Genomic DNA, 14,563 nt, shown 5'->3' on the forward strand with positions numbered 1-14,563 from the left:
GTGGGAGGATCACTTCAGCCCAGGAGTTCATAAGCAGCCTGGGTAACATAGTGAGACCCTGTGTCTACAAAAAAAAAAAAAAAAAAAAAAAAAAAAATTACCTAGGCGCTGGGCGTGGTGGCCCACCCCTGTAATCCCAGCACTTTGGGAGGACAAGGCAGTCAGATCACTTGAGGTCAGGAGTTCAAGACCAGCCTGGCCAACATGGTGAAACCCCCATGTCTACTAAAAATACAAAAATTAGCTGGAAGTGGAGATGCATGCCCATAGTCCCAGCTACTCCGGAGGCTGAGGCACAAAAATCGCTTCAACTCAGGAGGCAGAGGCTGCAGTGAGCCAAGACTGTGCCACTTCACTCCAGCCTGGGCGACAGAGGGAGACTCTGACTCCCAAAAAAAAGTTAAAAAAAAAAAAAAAAAAATTAGCTAGGTATGGTGGCACATGCCTGTGGTCCTAGCTACTTGGCAGGCTGAGATAGGAGGATTACTTGAGCCTAGGAGGTCAAGGCTGCAGTGAGCATTGACTGCCCCACTGCACTCCAGCCTGGGCAACAGAGTAAGACCCTGTCTCAGAAAAAAAAAAAAAAAAAAAAAAAACTTGGCTGGGCGCGGTAGCTCACGCCTGTAATCACAGCACTTTGAAAGGCTGAGGTGGGTGGATCACAAGGTCAGGAGATCGAGACCATCCTGGCTAACATGGTGAAACCCCATCTCTACTAAAAATACAAAAAAAACAAAAATTAGCCAGGCGTGGTGGCAGATGCCTGTAGTCCCAGCTACTTGGGAGGCTGAGGCAGGAGAATGGTGTGAACCCAGGAGGTGGAGCTTGCAGTGAGCTAAGATTGCGCCACTGCACTCCAGCCCGGGCAACAGAGCGAGACTCCGTCTCAAAAAAAAAAAAAAAGACTCAAATATATTCATTCTGTCTACAAGAGACTTATTTTAAAAAAACAAAGATACAAATAGGCTGAAAGTAAAAGGATGAAAAAAGATAGAGAAACACTAACCACTAAAAAGACATACAAATACAAGCTGAAGTGGCTACAGAAATATCAGACAAAACAGATTTCAACTAGAGGAGTGTTACTACTAGCCACAAAGAAGGACATTTCATAGTAATAAAGAACAAATACATCTGGAAGATGTTACAGTCATAAATGTATAGTCACCTAATTAGTTCCAAAATACATTAAGCAAAACTTGACAAAAGTAAAATGAGATTTTTTAAAGTCCAAAATCATAGTTGATGTTAATATTTGTCAGCAACTGAAAGAAACAAACCAAAGGGGGTAAATCTGTAAACAGCCAGAATATGTAAAGAATACTACCAACCATCTAAACCCATTTGACATTTATAGAAAAGCACTTACAGTAATTTTACAATACACACCCTTCTCAAGAGCAAACACACTACTCACCAAGGTGGAACCTAAACAAGTCTCAATAGAGTAAAGACAAATTCATATGGAATATGTTCTCTGACAACAGTGAAAGTAAATTAAATCTCAATAAAAATAAGATGTCTAGATAAGTCCCAAATGTTTGGAAACTAAACAATATACTTCTAAGTAACTATTAATAATTCGGGGTCAAAGGATAGTCAAAAAGGAAATTTTCAGAAAATATTTCCAACTAAATAAAAACATCAAAATTTGCAGATGCAAGCTGAGAGAGACTTACAAATTTAAATTTAATACAAAAAGCGTGAATCATAAAATTTTAAAAACACTGAATTTCATAAAATGAAAAACTTCGGCTCTGAAAAACACCATTAAGAAAATAAAAAAATCAAGTCACAGACTGAGAGAAGATATTCATAGTCCTTTGATATGACAATTGTATCCAGAAAATATGTGGAGCTATAGGAACTCTCAGGCATTTGATCATGGGAAAATAAAACAACACAACTGCTTTGAGTTCACAGTTTCTGATAAAGTTAAACAAACACTTTCCACATAACCCACAGATTCCACACCTCGGTATTTACTCAAAAGAAATAAAGGTGACTGGATAAACAAATTGTAGTATATTCACGCAATGGAAAAATACTCAGCAATACAGGGGTGTACTGACATACAGAATATGAGTGACTTTCAAAAACATTACCTGAGTTAAGTAAGCCAACCTCCCAAAAAGCTATATATTCTATGATTCCATTTTTATGAAATTCCAGAAGCAAAACTATAGTGACAGAGGCAGATACATGACCACTGAAGCTGGAGCTGGCAGTGGAGCAACTAATTGTATGGTGCATGAGGCAACTTCTGGAGTACTGAAAATTCTGTAATCTTGATTGTTGTGGGGATATGTAGAGCTATATACTTCCGAGCTTCATTAACTATATGCTTAAAATGAGTATTTATTAAGTTGATTAAAAAATACAAACTCTGCTTTAGAGAATGGCAAAGTAGCTTTTATTTGACTATGTTACTGAAAATGACAATGTTAATCCTGGATAAAATATAAAAATAACTATCTGAAGGCACTGCAAAGTGTCTCAAACAGACAGACTGGAGTGGGGGGGGGTCTACACTTGGAAGAACAGAAGAGCAATGGGACAATTAGCAATTTATATTACTTGTGGCCTGGGGGCAGGTCCCTTGTAGACACCATGTGTGGCAAATGCAATTCAGGTGGGAACCCATGGCCTACCTTACTTGAAGAAGCAAAGGACAGAACTCAGGGCAACAACAGCTGGAAAGAAAGTGGAGAAATCCTATGAAACAATGTGGGAGTTGGAGAAAAGACACTGAATAAACTTTGTTAACATCTTCGGCTGATACCTAACTCAATTAGGCATGCTGGGTCAGAATCCAAGCAGCCTGGTAAAAAAAAATAAAAGAAATAAAGTAGGGATTCAAGCTGCCACCAATCGTAAGGAACAGTCTGAAGTTTGAGTTCAGTCAAGTTAACTGCCCAATAAAACAGATATTTCTGACTTCCTTTCATGTCAGAAGAATTAACTGCTATGAGAAATTCCCTCCTACCATAAACAACTAAAAAAATTATAAAAATATATTAAACAACAGAAATATATTAATGCTTGAAGCACTGTCCAGTTGATAGCACAGAATGGTGATCTTTGCGAGAGGTAAACAAAGTAAGCCCTATAATTGCCCCAGCTTATTGCCTAAAAGCATTTTCTAGGCCATAGCACAAAGAAGGGGAAGCACAAACAGCCCAGCAGTGTCCCTGAGTCGAACAAAGAGGCCGGGGCGGTGCCTCACACCTGTAAACCCAGACCTTTGGGAGAACAGTGTGGGCAGATCACTTGAGTCAAGGGGTTTGAGGATGCAGTGAGCTATGATCATGCATAGCTTTTTCTTGTTTTTTTTTTTGTTTTGTTTTTAGAGGGAAGAGTTTGAGTCTGTTGCACTCTAGCCTGGGCAACAGACTGAGACTCTTATCTCTAAAAACAAAAACTGGGCCGGGCGCTTTGGGAGGCCAAGACGGGTGGATCACGAGGTCAGGAGATCGAGACCATCCTGGCTAACACGGTGAAACCCTGTCTCTACTAAAAAATACAAAAAAAAAAAAAAAAAACTAGCCGGGCGAGGTGGCGGGCACCTGTAGTCCCAGCTACTCGGGAGGCTGAAGCAGGAGAATGGCATAAAACCCAGGAGGCGGAGCTTGCAATGAGCTGAGATCCGGCCACTGCACTCCAACCTGGGCCACAGAGCGAGACTCCGTCTCAAAAAAAAAAAAGAAAAAAAAAACAAAAATGGGCCAGGCGCAAAAAATGTCTGAGAGCGGTGGCTCACACCCGTAATCCCGGCACTTTGGGAGGCCAAGGCAGGCGATCACCTGAGGTTGGGAGTTTGAGACCAGCCTGACCAACATGGAGAAACCCTGTCTCTACTAAAAATACAAAATTAGCAGGGTGTGGTGGTGAATGCCTGGAATCCCAGTTCCTCGGGAGGCTGAGGCAGGAGAATCACTTGAACCCGGGAGGCAGAGGTTGTGGTGAGCTGAGACTGTGCCATTGCACTCCAGCCTGGGCAACAAGAGTGAAACTCCATCTCAAAAGAAAAAAAAAAAAAAACCCGAAAAACAAGAAACAGATTTGGAGAGTCCAAGATGGCTAAAACTGCTGGAAGAAAGTTGAAGAGGAAGAAATAGCAGAGAGAAAGAGAGACAGACAGACATGGTGGCGGCAGGGGCAGGGAGAGAGAGAGAGAAAGAGAATGTTACAGAGAAAGATCAATCTAGATATCTGCAAAGTTGTCCCTCTGAATCCATGGCTAAACACTGATCTGCAAATATATGGGGGTAAAATTACATGAAGAATTACATAAAATTACATGAAGAATCAGAGGAAAGTCAAACAGTCCTGGGAAGTTTGTGTTCCTATCAGCCAGAGTAGAAAGAATTGGTAATACACAAGTTTTAGGTAGAGCAGGGCTTGACAAACTTTTTCTGCAAAGGGGCAGATAAGTATTTCAGGCTTTCTGAGCTGAATGGTCTCTGTCACAGCAACTCTGCAGTTAATAGGAAAGCAGCTATAAATGGAATGTAAATGAGTGAGTGTGACTGTGTTTCAATACTCACATGCCAACAGAAAGCTGGATCTGGATCTCAGGCTATAGGTTGCTGACCTTAGGAATGGGACTAAATTAGCCGTAGACCAAATGCTGCTCTTGGACCTACACTAACAAAAACTTAAAAGCAAGCCTCAAAAGGATCAAAATGGACTGAAATAACTTAATTCTTTAATGTAACATAACAAAATCCAGCATTCAGCAATTTAAAATTCAAGTAAAAAATTTCCAAGCATGTAAAATAGGACTAATATTCATGAAGGAAAAAAAATGATCAAAAGAAACAGACCCAGAAATGAAACAGACCCAGAAATGACAGAGGTGATGGATTTAACAAACAAGATGGGCTGGGCACAGTGGCTCATGCCAGTAATTCCAGAACTCTGGGAAGCCGAGGCAGAAAGATCACTTGAGCCCAGGAATTTGAGACCAGCCTGGGCAACATAGCAAAACCCTGTCTCTACAAAAAATTTAAAAATTAGCCAGGTGTGGTGGCACACACCTGTGGTCCCAGCTACACTGCAGAGACTGAGGTGGGGGGATCGCTTGAGCCCAGGAGTTGGAGGCTGCAGTGAGCTCTGCTTGTACCACTGCACTCCAGCCTTGGCATCAGAGTGAGACCCTGCCTCAAACAAACAAAAAACAAGGATGTTAAAACAGGACTAATATAGGCCGGGCGCAGTGGCTCAGGCCTGTAATCCCAGCATTTTGGGAGGTCAAGGCAGGTGGATCACCTGAGGTCAGGAGTTCGAGACCAGCCTGGCCAAAATGGTGAAACCCCATCTCTATTAAACATACAAAAATTAGCCGGACATGGTGGCATGTGCCTGTAATCCCAGCTACTCAGGAGGTTGAGGCAGGAGAATCACTTAAACCCGGAAAGCAGATGTTGCAGCGAGCTGAGATCACACCATTGCACTCCAGCCTGAGCGACAAGAGTGAAACTCCGTCTCAACAACAACAAAAAAACAGGATTATAAACATACTCCATAAGCTCAAGAATGTACAAAAAAAGATAATCATGGGAGAAATGGAAGATATAAAAAGGATCAAAGAAAACTTCTAGAGAAGAAAAATACACGATATAAAAAATACAACAAGTGGTAGTAACAACAGATTACACATTAAAGAAAGAAAAGATCAGTGAACTTGAAGAGAAAGAAAGCAATATAAACTATGCAAAATGCTTTCACAGTTGGCTGAGTTCCAATAAAACTCTACAAAACCAGGCATCATGCCTGACTTAGCTCAAATGCAATAGTTTGCCAATCTCTGGCCTAGAGCAACCACTAAAAAACAAAACAAACAAGAAAATAAAGAGGTACTCCTAATAAGTGACTCATACAGAAAAAAATGAAATCATAAAAAATTTCTCAATCTGAAAGAAAAAATATAATTGGAAAAAATAGGAAGATGGCATATTTAAACTCAACTATATTGATAATTACATTGAATGAACTAAAAACTCCAATTAAAAGATAAGGGTATCAGATAAGAGAAAAAAGAAAAACCAAACTATCTACTAGCTGTACCAGATTAACTATAAACATTAAAACATAGGTAAATAAAAGAATAAAGGAAGGGCAAGGTACAGTGGCTCACACCTATAATCCCAGCACTTTGGGAGGCCGAGCAGGAGGATCACTTGGACCCAGGAGTTCAAAACCAGCCTAGGCAACATAGGGAGACCCCATCTCTACAAAAAATTTAAAAATCAGCCAGATGAGGTGGCACATGCCTGTAGTCCTAGCTACTCAGGAGGCTAAGGTGGAAGGATTGCTGGATCCTGGGAAGTTGATTGCACCACTGCACTCCAGTCTGGGTGACAGAACAAACAAAACAAAACAAAAAATAAAACACACACAGACACACACAAAACAACAACAGTAAAAAGGATGGAAATCAGGTATATCATATACTATAGTTTGAATGTGTCCCCTCTAAAATTCAGGTGTATTCCAGGCATGGTGGCTCACACCTATAATCCTAGCACTTTGTGGGGCCAAGGCACGCAGACTGCTTGAACCCAAAAGCTCAAGACCAGCCTAGGCAACATGGTGAAACTCTGTCTCTAAAAAAAATAGAAAAATTAGCTGGGCATGGTGGTACACGCCTGTAGTATCAGCTACTCAGGAGACTGAGGTGGAAGGATCACCTGAGTCCAGGATGTTGATGCTGAAGTGAGCCATGATTGTCCCACTAAACTCCGGCCTGGGCTACAGAGTGAGACCCTATCTCGAAACAAACACCAAACAACATTCAGGTGTTGCCAGTGTGATAGTATTACGAAGTAGGGACTTTAATACGCCATTAGGCCAGTCATTAAGGTTTCTCCCTTTGTGAATGGGATTAAGGCCCTTGTAAAAGGGGCTTCATGTAGCATGTGGCTGGCTTGTACTTTTGCCATGTGAGGACACAGCCTCAAGGTGCCATCTTGGAAGCAGAGAACACTAATCTTTTCTTTCTTCAATGTGTAATCTGTTGTTACTACCACTAGACACCCAAACCTGCCTGAATCTTCATCTTGGACCTCCCAGCCTCCAGAATTGTGAGAAAATTTAGTTTTGTTCTTCATAAATTATCCAGTTTCAGGCATTCTGTTATAGCAGCACAAAGAACAAAGACACCATGCAATCATAAGAAAGTTAGAATAGCTATAAAAATATTAATCAAAATAGATCTCAGGACAATATTATTCAGAATATTATCAGGGATTAATTAAAGCATTTCATAATAATAGGGCAGGGTGAATTCACGACAGGACACAACAATCCTAAATATAAACGCATCTAAAAACAAAGCTTAGTTATAATAGAAGATTTCAACTTCCTTCCTTCGGTCATTGCTGTAACGGACTGAAGAACAGTAAGAATACAGAAAACTTTCAACACAATCAACCAATTTAATCTCACTGATATTTACAGGATACACTCAACAACGTAAGAATATGCATTCTTTACAAGGGCACAGAGAACACTGACCAAATTAAACTGTACTCTGTGCTATAAAAGAAGTCTTCATAAATTTAGGAAGACATCATATAGACTCTGCTGTGACGGCAACAGAATTAAACTACAACCAGCTACAGGAAGCTATCTGGAAAATCCCCAAATATTTGGAAATTAAACACATTTCTAAATAACCAATGGGTAAAAAACAAACATGAGAAAATTAGAAAATATTTTCAACTGAATAAGAAAATGCACCATGTCAAAACTTGTTGGGAGCCCTTTAAATAGTGCTTACAGAGAAATTTACAGCATTTAAAGCTTCTATTAGAAAAAAAGAAATGTCTTAACTCAATATACACTTCCATCTATGTAAGAATTCAAAAAGAAGAGCTAATTATACCCAAAGTCATGAGAGGGAAAGGAAATACAAAATAAAAGAGGAGAAATGAGGAAACAAAAATACTAGAAGAAATCAATGAAACTAAAAGCTGGTGTGGTACTTTGAAAAGATCAACTACGTTGATATACCTGTAGCCAATGAACCAGGGGAAAAAGTGACAGATACAAATCATCAATAACAAGAATAAAAAAGGGGTATTGCTACAGATTATACAAACATTAAAAGGATAAAAAGAGCAACAACTTTATGTCAATACATTTTACAACTTAGATGAACTGAACAAAATTCCTAGTCACAAACTACAAAAGCTCATTGAATTAAAAGAAAAACTGATAACTTGAACAGTCTTCATTCTATTACAAAAATTGAACTATTGGTTAAACATCTTTCCACAAAGAAATCTCTAAGTCAGATAGATGGCTTCACAGTGAATTCTAACAAATGTTAAAGAAGAAACAATACCAATTGTACATAAATTCTTTCAGAAAATAATAAGAGGAGAGAATACATCCCAATTCATTTATGAGATAGCATTACCCTGACACCAAACAGAAAAACATACATTAGATCCATTATGACCCACAGATAAGAAAAATCAGTAACAACATATTAGCAAATTCATCATATTCATCTATAAAGCTATATATTGCTTTATATATGAATCAAATTAATATATGAAGCAATATATACAAAAGTATTATATCATGACCAAGTGGAGTTTATCCCAGGACAACTACATTTAACATTTCAAAAATCAATCAATATAATTCATTATAGTAACAGCCATATAATGTGAAAAACCAATAAATGAAGAAACACTTTGTTTTTTGTTTTGTTTTGAGACGGAGTTTTGCTCTTTGTTGCCCAGGCTGGAGTGCAGTGGCACGATCTCGGCTCACTGCAACCTCCACCTCCTGGGTTCAAGCGATTCTCCTATCTCAGCCTCCCGAGCAGCTAGGATTACAGGTGCCCACCATCACACCCAGATAATTTTTTTTGTATTTTGTATGTTGCCCAGGCCAGTCTTGAACTCCTGATTCAAGTGATTCACCTGCCCTGGCCTACCAAAGTGCTAGGATTACAGGCATGAGCCACTGCACCTGGCCCAGAAAAACTTTTGAGAAAATGTAACACTCATTCATGATAAAAACTATCAGCTAACTGGAATGTCTTCAATCATTTAAAAAGAAATTCAAGCCGGACATGGTGGCTCACGCCTGTAATCCCAACACTTTGGGAGGCCAAGGCGGGCGGATCACTTGAGGCCAGAGTTCGAGACCAGCCTCGCCAATATGGTGAAACCCCGTCTCTACTAAAAATACAAAAATTAGGCCAGCATGGTGGTGCATGCCTGTAATCCCAGCAACATGGGAGGCTGACATGCCAGAATCTCTTGAACCTGGGAGGCGGAGGTTGCAGTGAGCTGAGATCCACCACTGCACTCCAGCCTGGATGACAGAGCAAAACTCTGTCTCAAGGAAAAAAGAAAAAGAAAAAAAAATCCTAATCCTATAGCTAATATCAAACTTAATAATGAAAAACAATGCCTTTCGCCTAAGTTGGGCACAAAACAAGAATGTCTGTTCTTAGAACTTCTACTCAGCATTGTACTGGAGGTTCTTGACAATGTAGTAAGGAAAGACAGAAATGAAGGGAATATATAGATTAGAAAAAAAGAAAACAGTCATTATTCACATATGACAGGATTATCCATGTAGAAAATCCTAAGAATCTATTAAAAAAAAAAAATTATTAGAATAAGGGAGTTTTGAAAGACTGCAGGCCAAGATAAAAAAATCAATTGCATTTTCACAAACTAGTAATAAACAGTGGGAAATTTAAATAAAAATGAACACCATTTACAGCAGCATTAAAAAAAAATCCAAGGATATAAAAAACATTTACAAGACTGGTACACTGAAAGCAACATTACAGAGAGAATTTAAGGAAGATCTAAATAAAAGGAGATGTGCATCATGTTCATGAATCGGAAAACTCTATTAGCACTAATGATTATTATTCTTGTATTTAAACTGTTATAAGCATTTTAGCATTTTCTTATCTTCTAATGAAATGTCTATATATTCCTCTAAGGCACCTTCCATCTGATGCTATAAAGAATAAAACGCGGAGTAACTGTTTAGTGTTACTGGTACAGAATTTCTAAGTGAAATGAAGAAAAACAGTTCTGGAAATAGATAGTGGTGACAGTTACACAACTTGTGAACGTACTTAACGGCTTTGAATTATACACTTACAAATGGTTAAAACGGTAAGCTCTCTGTTATGTATATTTTACCATAATAAAAAGTTAAACACAAAAGCACAGAAAACAAAAATATGTAAGCAAGCCCTGGGGTGAGCCCTTGGAGAAGCGGAAAATAAGTGAAGATGTTAAATGGGAAGACAAGTGACCGCTATGAGAGAGGAATCCAAATAAAGACATTATCAGTGGAGGATGGAGGGAACTGTGGTAAGAGGAACAGAATTTGCCACTCAATGGTTTTGCAGTGAATGGGAGATTTTAACTCATGTTGGCTATATCAGCAGATGGGTAGGGGTTGGGGCCCTAACCAGACTGGAAAAAACAAAAGGATAGAATGGGCAGGAGACAGTGAGGTGAATCTCAGACATGTGCATGAAGGATCTGTGGAACATGTAGGTGGTGATATCTTGCTGGAGGCTGGATATATAATTTTGACTATCCATCAAAAAAGACAGAGGTTTAGAATTAAAATTAAATGAGCATCATTAGAATAATAGTGGTAGATAGTGAACAGAAGAGTGTAAATAGAAGATAACCAATACAGAATACGGAGAACACCAGTATTTAAGAAGTCCAGATACGAAGATAAATGTTCTGAGTGAAACAAGAATGAGTAGTGTCTTTGAAACCAGAAGCAGAATATTTTAAGAGTTACACTTCTAGTTTAGTATGGCGGTCTATACAAATATATTTACTTCTACATCCAAACATAAAATTGGAAGAAACGTGAAAACAGAAATAAATCTAGAATTAATATACTAAGCAGGTGTTACTGGAAGGCCACACATTTTTAGAAATTGTTAGCAGCTGTGAGCAAAACTGAAGATAGAGGAGAAACACAAGATTCTCAGTTCTTTGTACAAGTTGTAAATCATATTTCCATCCTCAAAGCCTCAACACAAGACTTCTTGCTACTTACTGATTCTATGTAAATTCTGTCAATTTCACTACTATCTAGACTCCAGTCTGTGGATGCAATAAAGTCATATATATTTTTTTAATCTACACAAGACGGGTTCATTCAGTAATACATTTTCATTTAATTCAAGGAAATGCATTTTTGTCCCTGCATAGCTTCTGGAAGAAGACTGAGAGAGGAGATGGTGAATGATATACCCACTATTTTTTTTTTTTTTGAGACGGAGTCTCGCTCTGTCTCTCAGGCCGGAGTGCAGTGGCGTGATCTCGGCTCACTGCAAACTCCGCCTCCTGTGTTTACGCCATTCTCCTGCCTCAGCCTCCTGAGTAGCTGGGACTACAGGCACCCGCCACCACGCCCGGCTAATTTTTTGTATTTTTAGTAGAGACGGGGTTTCACCATGGTCTTGATCTCCTGACCCTGTGATCCGCCCGCCTCGACCTCCCAAAGTGCTGGGATTACAAGCGTGAGCCACCGCACCCAACCTTTTTTGTTTGTTTGTTTTTTGAGAGGGAGTCTCGCTCTGTCGCCCAGGCTGGTGTGCAGTGGCCGGATCTCAGCTCACTGCAAGCTCGCCTCCCGGGTTTACGCCATTCTCCTGCCTCAGCCTCCCGAGTAGCTGGGACTACAGGCGCCCGCCACCTCGCCCGGCTAGTTTTTTGTATTTTTTAGTACAGATGGGGTTACACCGGGTTAGCCAGGATGGTCTCGATCTCCTGACCTCGTGATCCGTCCGTCTCGGCCTCCCAAAGTGCTGGGATTACAGGCTTGAGCCACCGCGCCCAGCCTTTTTTTTTTCTTTTTTAATAAAGAGAGTCTTGTTCTGTCACCCAGGCTGGAGTGCAGTGACATGATCATGGCTCACTGTAGACCTGACCTCTGGGTTAAAGCTATCCTCCCACCTAAGCTTCACAAATAACTGGGACCACAGGCGCATGCCACTGCACCTGCACTGGGCTAATTTTTTTCTTTTTTTGAGACAGTCTCACTCTGACACCTATGCTGGAGTGCAGCAGCATAATCTTCACTCACTGCAGCCTCTGCCTCCCGGATTCAAGCAATTCTCTTGCCTCAGCCTCCTGAGTAGCTGGGATTACATGTGCCTGCCACCAAGCCCGGCTAATTTTTATATTTTTAGTAGAGACAGCATTTCACCATGTTGGCCAGGTTGGTCTCAAACTTCTGACCTCAGGTGATCCATCCACCTCGGCCTCCCGAAGTGCTAGGATTACAGATATGAGCCACTGCACCTGGCCCTTTTTTTTTTTTTTTTAAATTTCTGGTAGAGACAAGGATCTCTCTATGTTGCCCAGGCTGGCTGGTCTTGAACTCCTGGGCTCAAGCAATTCTCCTGCCTTAGCCTCCCAAAGTGCTGGGATTACAGGTGTGAGCCACCATACCTGGCCTGATATATTCACTTAACGTGTGAACACTGGTTAAACTTGGGAGCATTTGTGGAAGATAGAGTCATATCTAACCAATATGGGAAGAAGTGAGGACCAGTTTTCTGAAGGGAAAGATAGGCAGGAGGATGCAGGACAAGACAGACATATACCCAAATATCCTTAAAAAAAAAAAAAAAGAAAGGAGAGAGAAACCATCGCCTTACCTGAGCCATGGTTTTGAGATATGAAAGAGATGACCAGTCCTTCCTTTGGGGTCCTCTTTAGAAAAGAGGCAGTTCCTAAGGAGGCAAAGCCGAGACAAAAAAAAAAAGCCACGTGAGACCACATGTGCCTCGCAGCTCTTATAATTCTATTAAAATTGCCTCCATTTCCCTTGTACTGATCCTTGTCCACTCTGAACATGCCACATAGAGGGGACAACCAGCTAGGCAAATCCCGTTTTATCCCCAAGGCTAGAGATACAGGCTTTTGGAGCAGCAGGATGGATTTTGGGCAAGCTCATCTCCCCTCATGCACTACCTTTTCCCTCCTAGTCAGCCTATTGTTATTAACTACTTCCAAGCTGCTCTCCATTAAGGCTGTACCATTTATAGTACTGCCAGCAATATATGAGAATACCTGTCATTCCACACCAAGGAATACTACTGATACAAATTTTTCTATGCTTGTCTAACACATGTAAATTGTGGTTCTAGTTTCTAGTTTTCTTACCATGAACAATAAGCTTCTTTTCATAAGTTGAAAGAACGCTTTTAGCTTCTTATCTGTGGTCTCATCATTTATTTCATTTTCTATTATTTTTATTTTCTGAAATGTTGCTAGACTTCTTTAAAGGAAGGAAATTAATCCTTTATTTTTGTGGTAGGAGTTCCAAATAATTTTTCTTTTTTAGAGACAGGGTCATACTCTGCCATCCAAGCTGGAGTACAGTGGCACTATTCTGGCTTCCTGCACCCTCAAGCTCCTGAGCTCAAGGAATTCCATCTCAGCCTCCCAAGTAGCTAGGACGAAAGGCACACAACACCATGACTGGCTAATTTTGTAAATTATTGTTTTCTTTTGAGATGAGGTCTTGCAATGTTGCTTAGGCTGGTCTCAAACTCCTGGCCTCATGTGCTCCTCCCACGTGTGATTACAGGCGTGAGCCACTGTGCACAGCCCCAAATAATTTTTTATAGTTTCTCATTTGATTGTTTTTTTCCATGTAAAAATACAATTTTAAAAATTAGGCTGGGCGCGGTGGCTCACTCCTATAATCTCAGCGCTTTGGGAGGCTGAGGCAGGCGTATCACCCGAGGTTGGGAGTTCGAGACCAGCCTGACCAACATGGAGAAACCCCGTCTCTACTAAAAATACAAAATTAGCTGGGCGTGGTGGCACATGCCTGTAATCCCAGCTACTAGGGAGGCTGAGGCAGGAGAATTACTTGAACCTGGGAGGTGCAGGTTGTGGTTAGCTAAGATCGTGCGCCACTGCACTCCAGCCTGGGCAACAAGAATGAAACTCTGTCTCAAAAAAAAATAAATAAATAAAAAATAAAAATAAAAATACTTTGCCCATCTAGTTTGGTATCACAAGGTACTCCACAATCTGTATTTCTTTCACTCATCAAAATTGCCATTTTTATCACATATTTTATTACCTTTAATATATCTAAGTAGACCTGAGCTTTATACTTATTTCCACTGAACTGTTCATTTAACTGCCAGGATCACCTTACAGTTATCAGTTTTAAAACAGTTTAGTATCTACGAGGGCTACTTCCCTGACAGTTTTTCTCTCTCAGAATTTCTGGTGTTTGTTTTCTCTTAACAATGCTAGAAAGTTCAAACATTTTTATTAAAATTTTAATGGAAATCCATGAAATGTTAGGAAGTTTTGACATTTTATCATGTTGTGTCTTCCTGTCCTTTTATTCAAGTCTTATTTTTATTTTATTTTTGAGACAGGGTCTCACTCTTCGCCTAGGCTAGAATACAGTGGCATGATCATGGCTCACTGCAGCCTCGACTTCCTCAGCTCAAGCAATTCTCCCTCCTGCATAGCAGGGACCATAGGCATGCACCACCCACATCCAGCTAATT

General features: G+C 40.2%; 1 protein-coding gene across 15 annotated transcripts in view; it reads right to left on the minus strand.

Moving 5' to 3' along the window:
* Window positions 1–14,563, minus strand: part of ZNF567 (zinc finger protein 567) — an 84,348-nt gene that overhangs the window by 42,829 nt on the left and 26,956 nt on the right. For 4 of the 15 annotated variants that reach the window (XM_007996523.3, XM_073016585.1, XM_007996524.3 and 1 more), the window contains one exon: window positions 12,683–12,757. The exons of 10 other annotated variants lie outside the window; for them this stretch is intronic. In XM_007996523.3, coding sequence (XP_007994714.1) covers window positions 12,683–12,691 — 9 coding nt within the window. In that variant the 5' untranslated portion in view covers window positions 12,692–12,757. Of the gene's footprint in view, window positions 1–2,651; window positions 2,697–12,682; window positions 12,758–14,563 lie in introns of those variants that run through there. One more of the 15 variants, XM_073016591.1, reaches the window with a different exon arrangement.

The sequence above is a fragment of the Chlorocebus sabaeus genome, chromosome 6, assembly GCF_047675955.1.
Source record: "Chlorocebus sabaeus isolate Y175 chromosome 6, mChlSab1.0.hap1, whole genome shotgun sequence".
Lineage (NCBI taxonomy): Eukaryota > Metazoa > Chordata > Mammalia > Primates > Cercopithecidae > Chlorocebus > Chlorocebus sabaeus.